At 45.5% G+C, this 15816-nt stretch overlaps 1 protein-coding gene across 3 annotated transcripts; it reads left to right on the top strand.

The window, feature by feature from the left end:
- Positions 1 to 5619: 5619 nt before the first annotated feature.
- On the top strand, positions 5620 to 15510 carry LOC144110106 (uncharacterized). 3 transcript variants are annotated; one of them, XM_077642919.1, is made up of 6 exons: positions 5620 to 5712; positions 9023 to 9130; positions 9914 to 9985; positions 11818 to 11868; positions 13500 to 13553; positions 15000 to 15510. In XM_077642919.1, the coding sequence occupies exons 2-6, from the start codon at positions 9040 to 9042 to the stop codon at positions 15152 to 15154; spliced, it is 423 nt and encodes a 140-aa protein (XP_077499045.1). In that variant the 5' UTR covers positions 5620 to 5712; positions 9023 to 9039; the 3' UTR covers positions 15155 to 15510. The 3 variants fall into 3 exon arrangements, with proteins under 3 accessions (XP_077499045.1, XP_077499048.1, XP_077499047.1); XM_077642922.1 differs by having other exon boundaries at positions 5620 to 5673; positions 15000 to 15483; XM_077642921.1 differs by having other exon boundaries at positions 9026 to 9130; positions 15000 to 15483.
- Positions 15511 to 15816: the final 306 nt, after the last annotated feature.

The following is a 15816-nucleotide window of genomic DNA, read 5'->3' as shown; positions in this document are numbered from 1 at the left end:
TGCAGGAAAAAGAAAATGTCTTAGAGAAAATGTCTTAGAGTATCTAATAGAATTTTCACGAACAAATAAACATTCGTGTCGAAACCATTCCAAGACTTTTACTTATTTTGTCAATCGCAAGAGGGCCACTTCTAGAGCACATTGCAATGTGCAGCTCATGACCGAGAAGTTCCTTCGATCATCGCCTGCAGTGTTGTCGCAGCAGCATTATGGGTAGGTTTTTTGGTGCGCTTAACGAAGCATTACCCTGTAAGGCTAGCCAAGACGTCAGACTTCGGGGGTTCGCTCGCTCACTCGCTCACACTCACTCACTCACTCACTCACTCACTCACTCACTCACTCACTCACTCACTCACTCACTCACTCACTCACTCACTCACTCACTCACTCACTCACTCACTCACTCACTCACTCACTCACTCACTCACTCACTCACTCACTCACTCACTCACTCACTCACTCACTCACTCACTCAATGCTTCGAATTTAAGGCATAAAGCTGGGCTAGCTGGTGTCCGAAAAAAGCTCGTTGATCTAGTCGTATGTTCGGCAAAACGCCACCTACTAGCCAATTCGTTCTCTCGTGGGCAAAAACAAACAAAAAACACGCTGCTCTTTGGCTGACTTCGTGTACTACTTCCGAGTCTCATGCAACTTATATGAACCACTTCTGTCCCCGCAAATTAGCCGATTACTCGAGCAGCGAATGGTCCCGAAGTGTAGGAGCAGTGAGGAAATGGAGTAGGCTATGGCGGTTCTCTGCGGCGGCAAAGTGGGAGGAGGGTTTGGAGATTGTCAGAGAAAACACAAGGTTGCCGCAGAGCCGATATATCTTCCCCGTCTGGCTCTCTAAGGGAGGCGTACAAAATAAAAAGCCTGCAAACGTTCTTATTTGCTCAACAGCTGTACCGCTAAAACTGTAGCACTACTGCTGCGGGCACAGCTATACGAACTTAAGATACGCGTCAGTGTGATGCCGACACAATTGGTTTGAGGTTCGAATTCGGATGCGGGTTCAAAGTTGCTGCGCAGATTGAAAAAAAAAAAACAGCGGAATGTGCACTGAATTCAAGCATCTCAAAAATATTTTCAAAGGCATTTTCATAGGCGATCCATCGCACAAAACACAAATATTAGAAAATGGCATTGATAACGACTCTCATTCCGCCGCTATTTTCACAATATCGCCAATTGTGTCGAATTACCAGCTAGTTTTTAGAAAGGTGGTGATATAAACGAAACCTAAATTAATTTTATTGCGGATCTCGCAAAATAAAGATTTCAGGACTCTCTATTCGTATTACACAAATGTCACTAAATCGCGTTCAAAATTTGTCAAATTGTGTGTTTTCGAAGAAAAAAAGCTCTGCAGTGAATCTGCACCCGTCCAAGTGGTTCTGTGGTTAAACTGTTGTGCTGCTAAACACGTTGTTCACAGTTTCGACCCCGGCCGCAGACGCCACGATTCGATAATGGTTTAGTGCGCAAATGCTCGTTTACTTAGATTTACGTGTAGGCTGAAGAATCCCGGGTAGTTAAAATTAGTCCGGAGACTTTCGCCACCATGGGTCTCATATAACACAGTGTTGTTTTAGCACGAAGCAATTCACTCATGAGTAATGCGACGAACATGTGTACTTAACACTCAAGTACTATTTGATTTTTAAATCGAAAAACTCCGACTAAGCTGAAGTACCTGGTTTCCAAGTCGCATAACCAATATACATCGAAAGTAAAATACATGGGATGTTTTGAGAAGTAGAAGTATGAGAAGTATACATGAGAAGTATTTGGGATAATGGGATATTCTAGTTTTGCGGGCAGCTCTTGGGTGTGGAGTGTTTTCGACCCGTTGTCGCTAACAACTTTGTCGGCTTTTTGATCGCGCTCCCTGCATTACATTGGTTGATGCAAATAAAATGACTGATTAATTGATTGATTGATTGACTGACTGATTGTTGTTACCTGCCCTCTTGTAGAGAAAGCCAGCAGATGTGACTGAAGCACGGTTGCATTAATTGCGTGAATCCGCCAGTTGAGTTTACCTTTTTAAGACATCAGGTATTGTTTCGTCCTCTCCGCGCGCATAAAGAAATTTATAAAGAGCGCGACAGTGAGAGAGAAAGAAAGGAGGAGAGGATATCCATACAAACACGCAAGAGCAGCTTCTTCGCCTTTTCACACTGCCGAACATCAGAAGTTTGCTGCTAAGCAACCGAAGTGCCTCCCGCGTTTGCAATGGACGTGCAATAGTGGCAGACTTCGACAACGCCCAGCTCGACACAGCCCTGACAAGTTGACAGCATAAAGCCGCAAAAGTCAACGTTTTGGCTTAGATCATACGCGGACAACTTCTTGTAGTGCTACGATTTTAACGACCTTTTTTTTTGGTTCTTGAATAGAATAGATGCGTTGTTCGGAACGTTTGCAGCACGGAATTCAATTCAATTCCACTCGCTAGATTCCGCCTTACGTGTATACCATACGCCAGACTTCGGAGCTTGTTACATGCTGCACCTGGATGCCTTGTTGCCAACTCCCCCTTCCTTCTTCCAGATGCCATGACACTAAACTTATATACCCTACTGCCGAGTGTCCCTTAGGCATATTGGATGACGTGATCGCTGAAACGGGGCATTGAGCGAGCTGGTGTTACGTCTGATACGTACAGTGCGCTCACAGACGTAGACAAGAATGCACAAAATGTCAGCGTTTTTAGCTTACGTCACCTACTTCATTTCTAATAAAACTGACCGGCCTTCCTGCATGGTTTATTACCGATACACAACACGTGTTATCTCCCTTATCATGGTGGGTCCGTGTGGGGTCCGAAAACTCTTGTGTGTTCGTCGTCAATTTTTTTTTCTCTACGCTATACCACCGGATCTTCGCTGCTTCCCGCCGTTCCACATCTTGTGGCACTGTCCACGCAGAGCCTCGCTACCACAGTCTATTCTAACATATCTACCCACCCACTACACCACTCTGGAGGAGTGGCTGACGTACTCCTCGGCATCCCCAGATGTTATGCGAACGCTGCATGGTGCACATGGCTAACCAGCGACACCACCTCGTCCGACTAATAATCTCCCTCCTTCTGCCCCGGACTACAGGCATTGACAATAAAGGTTTTTCACCCAAACCACAGCCGGCCCTGAGTGAATGCACGAGAGCGCTGAAGACTGAGCAGCATTTCGCCAGCCTGTCTATGCATACTTCACAAACACCTGTGGAACCTTCTACGGACCGAGGAATTGAGAATGCTTTAATGGCAGGAAAGGAGGAGAGGTCGGCCACATGACCGTGCCTCTGTCCTGCTACTGCCCTCTAGGGAATGGGGAAAGGAAGGAAAATAGGAGGTAAGGTACAGATCAAGGCAAGACTAGGACACATGTGACAAGAGCAATAGCGCATATCTGACATTGCAACTGAATTCTTATAGCACCATGTAGGAGCTACCAGGCTTCCACATAAAGGTCTTTGTCGATCACCAAAAGAGTTCGACGACTTATTATCGCCCCCCCCCCCCAAATAAAAAATGCGGCTCTTGCATGCTGCATGATAAGGGAGTAATTACTCATTGGCATCCACCCAAGCGCAGCCACACGGCTATAGAGGAAAGCTATACAGCAGCTTTCTCAGAAACTTCGCAGTTAAAGAAAAATTCGTCCAGGTCTGGGGTTCGAACCCGGGACCACCGCTTCACCGGAGAAGTCGCTCTAGCAACTGAGCTAACCGGGACGGCAAGCTTATGGTAGGGCGAGAGCGAATGGATCAGTAATTCGATGTGGGAACAGTGTTGGTCAAATGCTGCATCCGTTGGACGTTAGGCGGAGGATAGAGGTGTGGATGGTGCTGCGGCTGGCATGGTTACACGCTGCCTACAGCGTAGGTAAACTCGATCATCTGGGACCAGTCTAACAAGTGCTGAACCCCGAAGCCGAAGTCAGCTATTTAAGCGAGGAAACTTTCCCCCGAGATGTTGGAAGGGCGAGGGCAGTGTCAAAGGAAAAGACGAAGTGAGTTTTCACCACGCGTTCCTCAAAAGTTTAATGCGCGTTCCTCATGTCTTCGAGAGTGAATAGCAGTTGTCTATGGTTTTCGAGTCGAGCAGCTGGTGCTTTTGCCTGGTGACAACACTGTGGGCTTAGTTTTCATGACGCGACAAAGTGACAGGCTAGTGAAGCTGCGGCTTCGGTGTTAAGCAAATGTAACTATCTTAATTTGCCCAAGGCAGAATAACCGACAGCTAACAAAATGAGCAAGGACCTAGAAATAAAAAACAAGCAGCAGCACGAGACAACCGGTTTTATAAATCTTTCACTAGAGGTACACTTCTGTCTACAGAATTTTCGAGATTTCTAATACTTCTGAAGGCCGTTATGTAAAACTAGATTAAAGGTATGTTTCCATCAGAACTTTGTCGCTTGTGATGCCAATTGCGTTCAAGTGCATGAATTTCTGTTATGCCGTCCGGTATCTTCTGAGAATCAAACAGCTCGTATCCAGTATTTGGAGTGTAGTTGGGGTACAGTACTATAGTTCTGTCTTTAAGCGTGATCTGTTTTAGTTCGCACCGCTGGATTCTTTTTAGCAACATGCACCAACCAGCCCAGCAACGTGTGCTATATTTCAATTAAATGACAATTGCGGAGGTTTCAGAATTCGACGAACTTAAAGAGTCGACTGTGTCGAACTTGGAGGTAAAGTATGAGAATGATTTTTGCGCTAACATTTGAAAATGTGATGTAATCACCAATTGAAACCGCGACGGCTTTCAGGCTCCTCCGCAGCGCACAGCGCCCAATGGGGCATTGTGTTGACGTCATCTACGGTGGCAGTGCATTTCCAACGCAGAAGCATTTGCTATGAAGACACCGAAGGCAAAGCCACGCGGAGCGTTGTTTGGTGGCATTCGGCGACGCGCGGCAGTGTTTGGGTGAAGGCAGAGAAAATTTTAAATCTCTCCGTCCATGACGTCATAACCGAGCTTCTCCTCACTATTCCAACACTGTGAGAAGTATGAGATTGGTTCTGCGATTACGTTACCATTTGCAACGCCAATTCAAAAACGAAAAACAAAACTTGGCACGCTTTATATATAGCGCATATAAGTTTGAATTCTCAGGAAGTTGTGCCCTTTAAGCACTATAAAACGCCCTTGGTCATGTCTTATTTGGGGCCAGGACCACGCAGTGGACCTTCCGCTGCGTGTGGTTGCATCGGAGAACGGTACACAGTACAACGGCGTCTCCCGTCCTTTCTTTTGTACTGTTGTCCACGTCTGTGTTCGTACGGTATGCGCTACGTGACGGGGACGCTCCCTCACCACAGCGCGAGTGTTAAGACGCACCTAATCCACGCTAAGCCTACTTCGCGAGCACTTGTTTAGCCCCACGCTTTGGGGCCCTGGACAGCTAGGGCAGGGTCTACCATCGTTGGTGTTCGGCTCGTTTGTTCCGGAATACGAAACGAGCTTCGTCCCGTCTCTGCTACGTCTGCCCAAGATCTCACCAAGCTTACTGCGAACCGCACACATGCAGCCAATGAGTAGGCGGGTAAGGAGCCCACGGAAGGCGGGGTATATAAGGCGTGGATGTTCGAAAGCACGACACAGAGATCTGGGATACGCAGGCACCGCAGTGGACAGAAGCTCCCGGCCAACTGCAGACGGTCAGGGCGGATCGTGCTTTCAGAAGTGCACGGGACTAGGTGAGTCTCTAGCAGGAACATTTTTTGGCGCTTTCTTCGCCACCATCACCGTCATAGTAATCAAACTCATCATTGACCAGGATATGTCCTCCGCAGAATGATTTCTAGCATTCATTTTCAAATTTACACCGTTCTGTGTTATCGTCGGCAAGACTATCGGAGCGAATGTCTTCGTCACATCAATATCTGGCCTCCTGATTAAGTTTACTTTATTGTAGACTATGTAAGCCTAAGGGCTCTTTGATTTAGTACTGCTGCAATAAAGGTGTTGCGAAAATTTGGCTAGATGCGGAAATCTGCATCGAGAACTTGAGAAGGCGAGTTGGCGAGGCTGCACTTCGTGGCGGCACGGTTATATTAGCAGATGGGTTAGCCCAGGTCAAATTATCGAAGAAGGAATAACGAATAAAAGGTAGAGAAGTTTGTGGAAGAAAGTTTAAGCAGAGCATCGTGTTCTAATAATGGAGGAGAGCTAAACAGCTTTCACAGAAACTTCGTAGTTGAAGAAAAATTTGTCCTGTTAAGAACCAGGGGCCAGCACCTGTCCGGTGCGGTACCTCTACTAACTGCACTAACTATGACAGCTAACAGAAGGTAACAATTTGAAATGGAAAGAGTGTTGTTCCAATGCTTAGGAGAAACTCCAAGGTGAAGATTTTTGATAATCACTCATTAGGATTCACCACGAAGTTTCTGTGAAAGGTGTTTAGCATTCGTTTGTTGCCATTTCATACCCTGCTATTCTGGACAAAAGCATTCTTGAGCAGCAAACGATTTATGAACGCGATGTTTTCATATAATTTAAGATTTGACTATAAAAAATCAACATATCTACAAATCATTCGACGGCAGTGTTTTTTTTTTCTATTAACGTTTTCGCTATCGTCAAAAGCGTTCCCCGTTGGGTTTCTTGGGAGTCTTAACTGTTCGATGTGATCTCTGGAAACACTTTAAAAGAAAGTTTTTGCTACATTTGAGAAGAATGGACCATTATCTTCAATATTACCGTAAAAGTATCTTACCATTTTGCAATTTTCAAAATTTTTGTCCGAAATTGTTGCACTCAGGTTGCGCTTGGGGGGAGCTAATGAGTAATTAATCCCTGATTAAAGATCTTCTACGTCTTGGTGGATTTCTCTATACGACCAAACAGTATTACGTTCTATGGAGCGTACGGTTACGCCAGTCTGCCTAGCTCACACCTACGAAGGACACACCAAGCGTGTACTTAGGGGGAGTAGGGTTGTAGTTTGTGGCATCTCACACTCAAAATTTTCATACAGGCTATTGGGAAAAAGTCGATTTGATTTCATCATTCCCCCGAGGTTAGTCTGCGGGGTTTCGGGAGCAATATCGCTGGCTGCCGCGATGGCTGCCATCAGCGTGCCTACAGTGGGGAGTTAAAGTTGTCTATGCCGCAAAATATGAAAACTCTCAGGTAAAAAATCCAACGGTTATCTGGCTCGCTTGAATCTCTGGAATGTTGACAGCGATAACAAAACAGAAATAATATTTTATCCTTATCTTTCGAGAGAAAAAAATACAGTTCCGGAGTAGATGCAATATGGCGCACCTTTGCCTTTCGGGAAAGTTTTCGGCTGAGCTTCAGTTACAGTGGTATGATACATTAGCCGTGTACGTAACGCTGGCTGGTTCTATCGTTACGCCCTAGCCACCTCTTAATGAAAGCATTCAAATTTGACTGCCTATTTGCAGTTTCAAGCCTGTCTGGCTTTTTCAGTGCGTCGTAGTTTGCTATATATACAAACTGCATTAGTTCGCAAAAGGCCTGTGTTGTAATAAAAAGAAAATAAAAAGTCTTTCCACGCGGTAATAAGTGTCCATAGTAGAGCGCCGTAGCCAAAAAAAAAAATCCTGCTTTAACCGGCTCATTCAGTAAGCATCTTTTCAGGTGGGCAGGGGACTAGGCGGTGTAGAAACTGCGCCTTGTGTGATAATGTGACCAAACCTGGTCATGAGGTCCTTAGAAGTGACTCTTAAACCGGGCGGAACAGGGCGACGCCGCCACGCTGAAGGCTCGAAATGCTAGCGTAATGTAGCTATCGCTACAAAACAGACGGATATGGTGGCGACAAAGCACGCGGAGATGACGCGGCTGGAGTTGCCGAAGTGTGTATAGGTTCCTGTTACAGTCGCTATACCTGGGGTTTCCACCAAAATAGGGTGCAGTCTTGAATGGACACCGAGGACAAATAGAAGTTGGCCTGTATCGATAACGTACCGCGTTCCAGTCATAAAGATACCTCTCTCAGCGGAAACGGATGTTTTATAAGCTAGAAAAAAAAAAGATATACAAGTGTGGTCCTCACCAGCCGATTCCGCAAGCAAAATGCGTTCGTCGACATCAATTTCTGGGCGCTCATCCCAGAGGATATGCTCACCCCTATTCAATTCAAAACAGTGGCGACCCGTCCTTTTCCTGAAAGGACGTCAAGAGTTTTAATCGACTGAAGAAGGATTTTTAAATCTAATTTTCTCAGCCATAAATTGGTCTTTTGCTGGTGCACAAAAAATGAAATTTTACAGAGAATAATAAATGGATGGAGTTGATATCATTGTCCCTTGAAAGAAGGCACATGAAATTTAGGAATGCTGCCTTCACGTAGAACACTCTACCTTTTTTCTATCTCTCCCTCATGCTTGGCAATGGCATCCCACCACCTCACGCTGACCAGTGTCCCCCATAGTCTTCCGCGACATTCTATGGTCGCGTTTCCCGCGTAATTTAGTCGATGCCGCCAAGTGATCGCACCGTTTCGTCCCGCGTCCGAGAGATGGCCCTGGTTGTGGACTGGAGCTGTAAAACGAGATGCATTACCTACGCGTCGGCTCTACGGTACGTGTCTCGCGGTCGTGTAAAATGCACCTCCATGGTCCCAAAGCATATGGCTATGAAGCACGCACACGGCAAAATTGAGCAGTGCGAAGAACATTCATGATTAACTTGCAGTTACACGCCTGTCGTCTTTTTTCTGCTACCACTATTTTATGATGTGCAGTCGAGACAACGAGCGGTCTAGTGAATATCAGAGCGGCTGCAAAGACAAGAGAAACATGAGTAAGGACGAGCGATAGTGAAATGAGGTGCCAGCATGGAAAATTGGTTAGAACCACGTGGCGGCATAAAAGGAAAATAACAGGAGGTCACCGATACAGGTCGTTGGCATCCAGTGGACCCACGAGTTGACCAACTTCATTAATGAAGATGATGGTGCTGATGACAACAATTAAAGGAGTTCAGCGCGCGTACGTAGATACACCGTGTTTTCTTTGCTTGTCTATTTCAAAGAAGGTGCTACCACAGCGATGGGAAACGTTCAACTGCCTGCCTGTGGCCGAAGAACTCTCCAGGCGATGACCGTGCTTCTGATGGCCCTAGAGTTTATCCTGGCAAACGGTAACGGTCTCTCAAGTTGTGCCATTGAAGTTTAGTTGTACTCGCATGCAAGCAGTGCACACTCTCACATGTTGACTAACTCAGATAGGAATACGGTTTATATTCCTCGGCCTCACCTTTGTTAATGTGAGCGACGATTAAGTTACTTTAACCGAGAAAACAGAGCTAAAAACGACACTTAAGGAGAGGTATGGTCAGGTCAGTTGCTACAAAGGTTACGACGAAGATAGTGGCAGCGCTTGTCCTGTTTTCGATTCCTTTTTGATGCCATTTGCACCATTTTTATGTTAAAGTATGTCTGACAGTGAAGTACTTCTGAGGTACCCTAATTGGTCCTTCAATCTACCGTGTTAATTTATTAAGATAACATGATCTCGAATCAAGAACACTGTTATAAAGATAAGAATAGCTCCTTGGAGTGAAGGATTTCAGACTTTCGTTAAGCGGTCTGAGCAAGCTTTATTCGGCTACGTAAACTGTAGTACTTTAGTGTGGACAGGCATTTAACATGGGTACTGCAATATCATTAGAGGAACAGAATGTAAGTAAGACATCAGGCACTATATCACGTGTGATGAGTACAAGGACACGATTGAACAGTTCCTGAGTAGGTCATGTTGGTTAACGCCAGCGACAATCGTGCAATTCCCGAGTAACAGACTTCAAATTACTGGCTATCTCCGACCATTCACCTAACGTGGTGCATTGTCTTAGCCCTCAGTAGTCTGGTTTTTGCAGAATAGTTACAGAATAGTTACAGAAGAACAAAAAACTACTTCGCAGCGCTGCTGGAGGACGAAATGGCGGCCCTTTCCTCATCTGGGACGACGTGGAAGGAACCGGAGAAACGAAACAGTAAGCACAGCTTACGCATTTTAACGCGACAGCGTTAAATGCTCCATTACCCAGAAAGTCCGGCGTCGGCGTTGTGAGGGAAAAATCACGAGCATGACTCTGGCAGGGGGTGCCCAGAGAGCAACCTAGGAGACAGATGGCCCACCTAGGTCACGTGATATCGCAGTGTCAACAAAAGCTGCCCAACGGATTGCGAGCATAATGCCCACCGTGGCAGGTGGCAGTTAAATTAATGATTGGTCGCTCGGGAAGAGTAACAACGAGACCGACCGGTGGCAGCACCTACCATCGCATGGCAATAGCGCATCCCTTAACCCTTAGCACAACTGCGCCAGGATGGGCATGAGGACTCCTAGGGATCTATGATGATAATGTAAAGGATGACTTTCTGTATATATGGCAATTAACCGATTTCGCTATCGCGTCATACCATTGAGGCGGAGCTTAAGTGTCTTTGCTGTTTGCTTTGGTACCGAGGTCAAGATAAATGCGTAAGGCGTGACATTCATAGCACCATGAATTCGCAGAATCATAGCCATCATATATGACGCTTTTACCACGACTCCTCGGTCGCGTAACGTACAGTGTTCACTTTTGGACAGCTTTCGCCACTGGTTGGGGTGGCGAAAACGTCTTCTGCGCGGGCTGCCTCATTGCCCAGAGGGTAAGACGCCGTAAGGAGCGTGTGTCGTCCGCCACCTTCCCAGATTTACATAAATACAACATAATATTCCCTGAACACTACAAAGACGCATGTCCTTGGTGCAACGAGAGACCCGCAGCTAACCATACAGAACAAACCCGACGACCACCAACTACGCTATCGGGTTAAACGGTGGTTCAAGTGGGCCGACAATTGCTTTCCCTCGGTTTTTGTGATCGCTTTGCCGCAAGTCTGAACAGTATAGTATGTGCAGGTGGTTTGGCATTCCGGCTAGAGTCAGTTGTGCGCTCAGTTTCACGTGAAGCATAACGACAAGTTATAGATGCTGCCTCCGCACCGCTTAAAGCGAAGCGATGTTCTCTTCGTCTGACCTGCCCCTCTAAGAAAGCGCCTCAGTTACAGCGTGCAGTTTTCAAAAGATTGCCTTGTCATGGTGAAACTCGCGAAACGAAGCGCAGTTTCTGTACTTGCCGAGAGAATCACAGGAGGCACTGGGGCTAACAGTGACCATATTGCGGTTTTTAAGGTGAAAGCCTTTACAGGCTCATTGTTGTGGACGGGATTTGTGCGTGCTCAGAAAGTGTCCGCTGCAGCTCTCACTCGAATGACGTCATCAAAACTAAAATATATAAAATAAAAGTAAAAGAATAAAAATTGAAAACAAAAAAAACAAAAAAGGTGCGACGCGTACTGGCGTCGTGGAAAAAAAACCCGCATTCTAGAATTTTTCATGCTTTCGCATTCCTGCACATAAGCAGACTTAAGTGCCCTCACAATTTTTTTTCTTCGTAGCAGTTTAGTACGGCGTTATTCATAATCTTAACCATGTTGTCTAGCATCGCCAGGCTTATATAGCTACATAGTTAACTCCGCCCTCTTGTACCGTGTTGCAGGCTATGTTGAGTGCAATCTTACAATCGGGAACAAAAGTATCCGGGACGCGTGAGCCTGAACTGATGCTCACAGTGGTGAAGGTGAGAACTGAGCACGCGTACTTTACTATGCGGGAACGAATTGAGGTGATCGCCGAATAACATGGCTCCTATGCGCCGCCATTGTTCTTTTGCGCGTCCTGGAGGCATTTTCCACGATTTTACATTGCAGATGTGCTGTTAAAAAAACCATAATAAAAATCACTGCTTTTCCTTTCTCCTGCCTTTGTTTTCAGCATGGTGGTCCAAACGCAGCAGTACGAAGGAAGCTGGTAAGGACATGCACGGTAAACGGCTGTTTCGCTTTTCACGAGATTTCGCTTTTAAAAATTTTTGGGAATTCTGAAACGGAGTACCCTTGAGACACTCACTTATTGCAGGGGCTTGCCGGGTTTAACATGGAAGTAGGTTCTCCACATTTCCGATATTCGCACCTGTAGCCCGCAGCAGAAACTCAGGCTGAACATTGAATTAATAGCTAAGAGCGTAAAATTAGCTGAGATTGTGTTAGGCGATCAGAGGTCGGCGCCTTCAACAGATAAAGTATTCGTTTGTATCTGGCAAAGGTGACCGGAGCGGATAAAATGACCAGGTTTTCTGCATACCGCTGGTAAAATGTCTGACGAGTCGGGTCCAACTTTACGTCCTTATAGAGACACAGGAGTAGGGGAACTGTTACTTTTTAAAAATTTTATCTTGTATAACATTTGTCTGTCATTATAACTAATGGCTGCTATGACAACGCGGTCGAATTCAAACACGAACAGTGATCCGCGTGGTTTCTTGAGTCTTTAGCTCTGCATTAGTTTGTAGTCGGTTTGTAACAAGCGGATTGCAAGACCTTTCATGTAGAAGTATGAATTTTACTTGTTTGCTCGCAGTGGTTGAAAACAAAGCGGCGAAAAACTGCACTTTGTTGATGTATATCTCTTTTTGTTCTCACCGGATACTACTTATGCCGTTGCGGCATTAAACAGGTTTTTACAGCTCTGACCGTGTATCACGGTAGTCCGACGTCAGCGCAGCAACAATCTGCAGCTTTCTGCCGAGCTTCCAAGTTTTCAAAACCCCTACGATTTCATGAACAGCGTCACTATAGTACTGACGAATATCTCTGGCATGAACATCAGCATGCCGAACAGCCATTCGGCGTTTCCACTTGCTATGCAAACCTAATAAACTTAGCATATCATAAAACACAACTGCGTCATTCTTGACTGCCAAAAGCCGAGTTACATGGGGATCTAAAGGGAAACATTTCATCAAAGTTCGTTGTAAAACACCCCAAAAGAAAAGAGCAGACAATTCCAAATGAACCGTTTCGACACATCCAGTTCTCTTCACCCCTGCACAAACTGCTGTTAAGGTGAAACGAGCATGTGCTAGTCGCAGTTAGTGGTTCAACTCCAAATTGACGTTTTTTTGTTCAGTAAAAGCAGTAGCTATTTCCATATTAGTGTTCAGTTCACTCTTTGAATGAGGCACCAAAAATGACAAGAAATATTTTATTTACCATGTATTTGTGAAATGAAATGTGCAGTTTTACATTTGGGGCTCGGCCACGTTCATTAAAAAAAAAATATGCGGGCAGTTTTCGCGTATTCTAATTTAGCACTTGTTTTTTTTCACCATGGAAATGCATATCTTGTATACTGTGACCCCTGATGGTAGCCTCAATCAAATATAATCTGTTCCTCCTCTAAATATGAGGTACTGGTAGCAATTTGCTAGATGCCCGTTTACAACACAATGCTCCAAGTATGCGTTCAAGCATCGTTCAAACATCGCAAAAAAAGTTGGAGAAGTCGAAAATACAGTACTTGACTGGGATAATAAAAGCGGTAAAGTCAATGCTCGTGGAAATAATCCTTGTTTCTTGCCACGCTGACCCCATGAATATCCCTGTTATTTCTGACAGAGCCCAGCTTCGAAGTGGACCTTCCGCTCTGCGCCCTTGTGGTTTCCGCAGCTGGTAAGTGGACATGTAATAAGGCCAGTGCCTGGCATTGGCGTGTAAGACACAATAATTTACGGGGCTTAAACAAAAGGAATATTTTTATAAGAGAAAGTCATCAAGTATTCTTTTACTCACTGTAAAACTGACGTCACTGAGGACACTTAAGAAAAAAAAATCGATTACGGGCACTAAATGACGCATTGGTGTCGTTCGAACACGTGCTAACGCTTCAGTGCACGTGAAAGACTTATATTTGCTCGAAACCCGACTATAAGCACTTTAACGCTTTTATTATTACTCTGAAGAAAATTCGTCGCGGTCCGGGGCTGGAGCCTCGGAGCACCACCTCGCTATTTCTAAAGAAAACCTGCCAAGTAACCAAACCTTTCTCTTTTAACCTTTTCAGCCCTGGGACCATAAAATGAAGACAAACATTTTTTTTGTAGCCTTATGTCCGTGGCAGTCACCAAGAAGAAAACTGAAATGGCTCAAAGGGCTGCCTTGTTCATGCCTTGTACACTTAGGACATTTTCGTGCTTATTTTTGTGGTTTTAAGCGATGAGGAAGATGGCGCATGGCACAAGCCAAGCATGCAAAGGATTGTACATGTACTGACTTCATAAGGGACGTCACAAGGGGTGCATTCCCATTAGTTGAAGGCGAGCGACGTCACCAGACCGGAAGTTATGCCACTTCCGGTAAACTCATCGACAGCTGCTATGCTATTGCATTGCCAACACATAATGAAATATGGTGTCCCTGTGATTTTTTTCATAGTTTTCTAGCAGGTAAAGAACCTCATTAGGCTAGTAAAAAAACAAACTTGGAAGTACAAAGAAGTCAGGGCTGAAAGGGTTAGCAGTTATTATTTATTGATTTAGTTATTGTAGCGAAAGGCACATTGGCCACGAACTCGCAGTTGCGCCGTGCTCGCATTTCCACCGTGGTCGCACCGCACCACGTGACTGGTCACGTCACGAACCACGTGACCAACCGTGTGAAGAACCACGTGACAACAACTAGCCAGACAATCGGACTAACCTGGACTTGCAATCAAGATTAACCAAAGCTAACCAAGCTATTATGCCTTAGCTTTCGCTATGTATATCCTGGCATAGCCGAGCTAAGCCACTGCCAGTTTTTTCTCGTTACTTCTTAATCTTTCAAGACTGACAACGGCGCGAAAAACGGGACAAGATAGAGAGAAGCAACACACTTCTCTGCTTCTCTTCTCTCTAACTTGTCCCGTTTTTCGCGCCGTTTTCAGTCTTGAATCATGGACCAACTGGCCCAAGAATCCTCCCTTTTGCAGTTAATTTCTTAATCTTCTTCCCACAGCGCCAATTAGGCACTTTTTAAAGCATCCCTGGTAAGCGATGACAAATGAGGTTGAGTCTTCATTTAAGAGGCGTGCTTCTCACTTGGGTCCAAACGTTATCGACTCCGCGCGTCGTTTCGCAGGTTGCTACGTGGACAGCTGCGTGCCTCTGGTCTTCGAGTGCGGCCGAACGTCGGACAACAAGTCCGGCTACGCCAAGTGCCGCAGCGTCCACAGCGCCTGTCTGGCGCAGTGCGTCCGGAACCTCAACAGGGTCGGCGCCGCCCTCCAGAAGTGACTAACACCGAAGAATTAAACGAACAAGGAAGAAAAACCGCGAAAAAAAACGAAACTTGAGACCAACGGCACCTCATCTGGCGTGGCCACTTCTACAGTCTCAAGGCGTGTGACGGCGCCGTTTCATTTTGTTCGCTTCCTTAAAAAAAAAAATGACTGCAGCAACAGCAGTGCGGTATCGTTTGCGCATGCGTGCAAATATGCTGCTTTGCTACGTCAACGTGGCAAGAGTTCCTCTTTCCAGCTGGAATTTCTTTTTTTTTACTCTTCTTTCAGAAGCAGTCTTCCTCGGATCCTCAGTGAGGTAGACTGTGAAAAAAAAAAAAATGTCTTGAGAAAATAAACTGAGGATCATGGAACTCTCGCGTTCTGGGTTGTTTCCGTGTCGACTGCGTCACTTTCGCTTACGTCGTTAGCGCACGTTGGCGTGAAAAGCAACTTATTCTCAGAGTATATGCACGTTGTTAATGTTCTTAGCCTTAGAAGGGAAGTAGCTCACACCTACAGAGATGAGTGGGAGGTGTCTTAGAATAGAGCGGTGACGTCATAATACTTAAAAAGTAAATGTTAACAAAGTGAAATTACATCTGCAGTCTTTGAGACAGTTCATCATCATAATCATCACCATCAGCCTGACTACACCCACTGCAGGACAAAGGCTTC

Source organism: Amblyomma americanum, chromosome 11, assembly GCF_052857255.1.
Source record: "Amblyomma americanum isolate KBUSLIRL-KWMA chromosome 11, ASM5285725v1, whole genome shotgun sequence".
NCBI classification, from domain to species: Eukaryota; Metazoa; Arthropoda; class Arachnida; order Ixodida; family Ixodidae; genus Amblyomma; species Amblyomma americanum.
Note: the sequence above shows the minus strand (reverse complement) of the source record. Positions and strands in the feature narration are given on the sequence as shown.

Coding starts and splice junctions, on each gene's coding strand:
- LOC144110106 (XM_077642919.1), top strand. CDS start 9,040: ATGGGAAACGTTCAACTGCCTGCCTGTGGCCGAAGAACTCTCCAGGCG. Junction 9,131..9,913: donor AGAGTTTATCCTGGCAAACG/GTAACGGTCTCT, acceptor ACTACTTCGCAG/CGCTGCTGGAGGACGAAATG. Junction 11,869..13,499: donor AGCTGGTAAGGACATGCACG/GTAAACGGCTGT, acceptor TATTTCTGACAG/AGCCCAGCTTCGAAGTGGAC.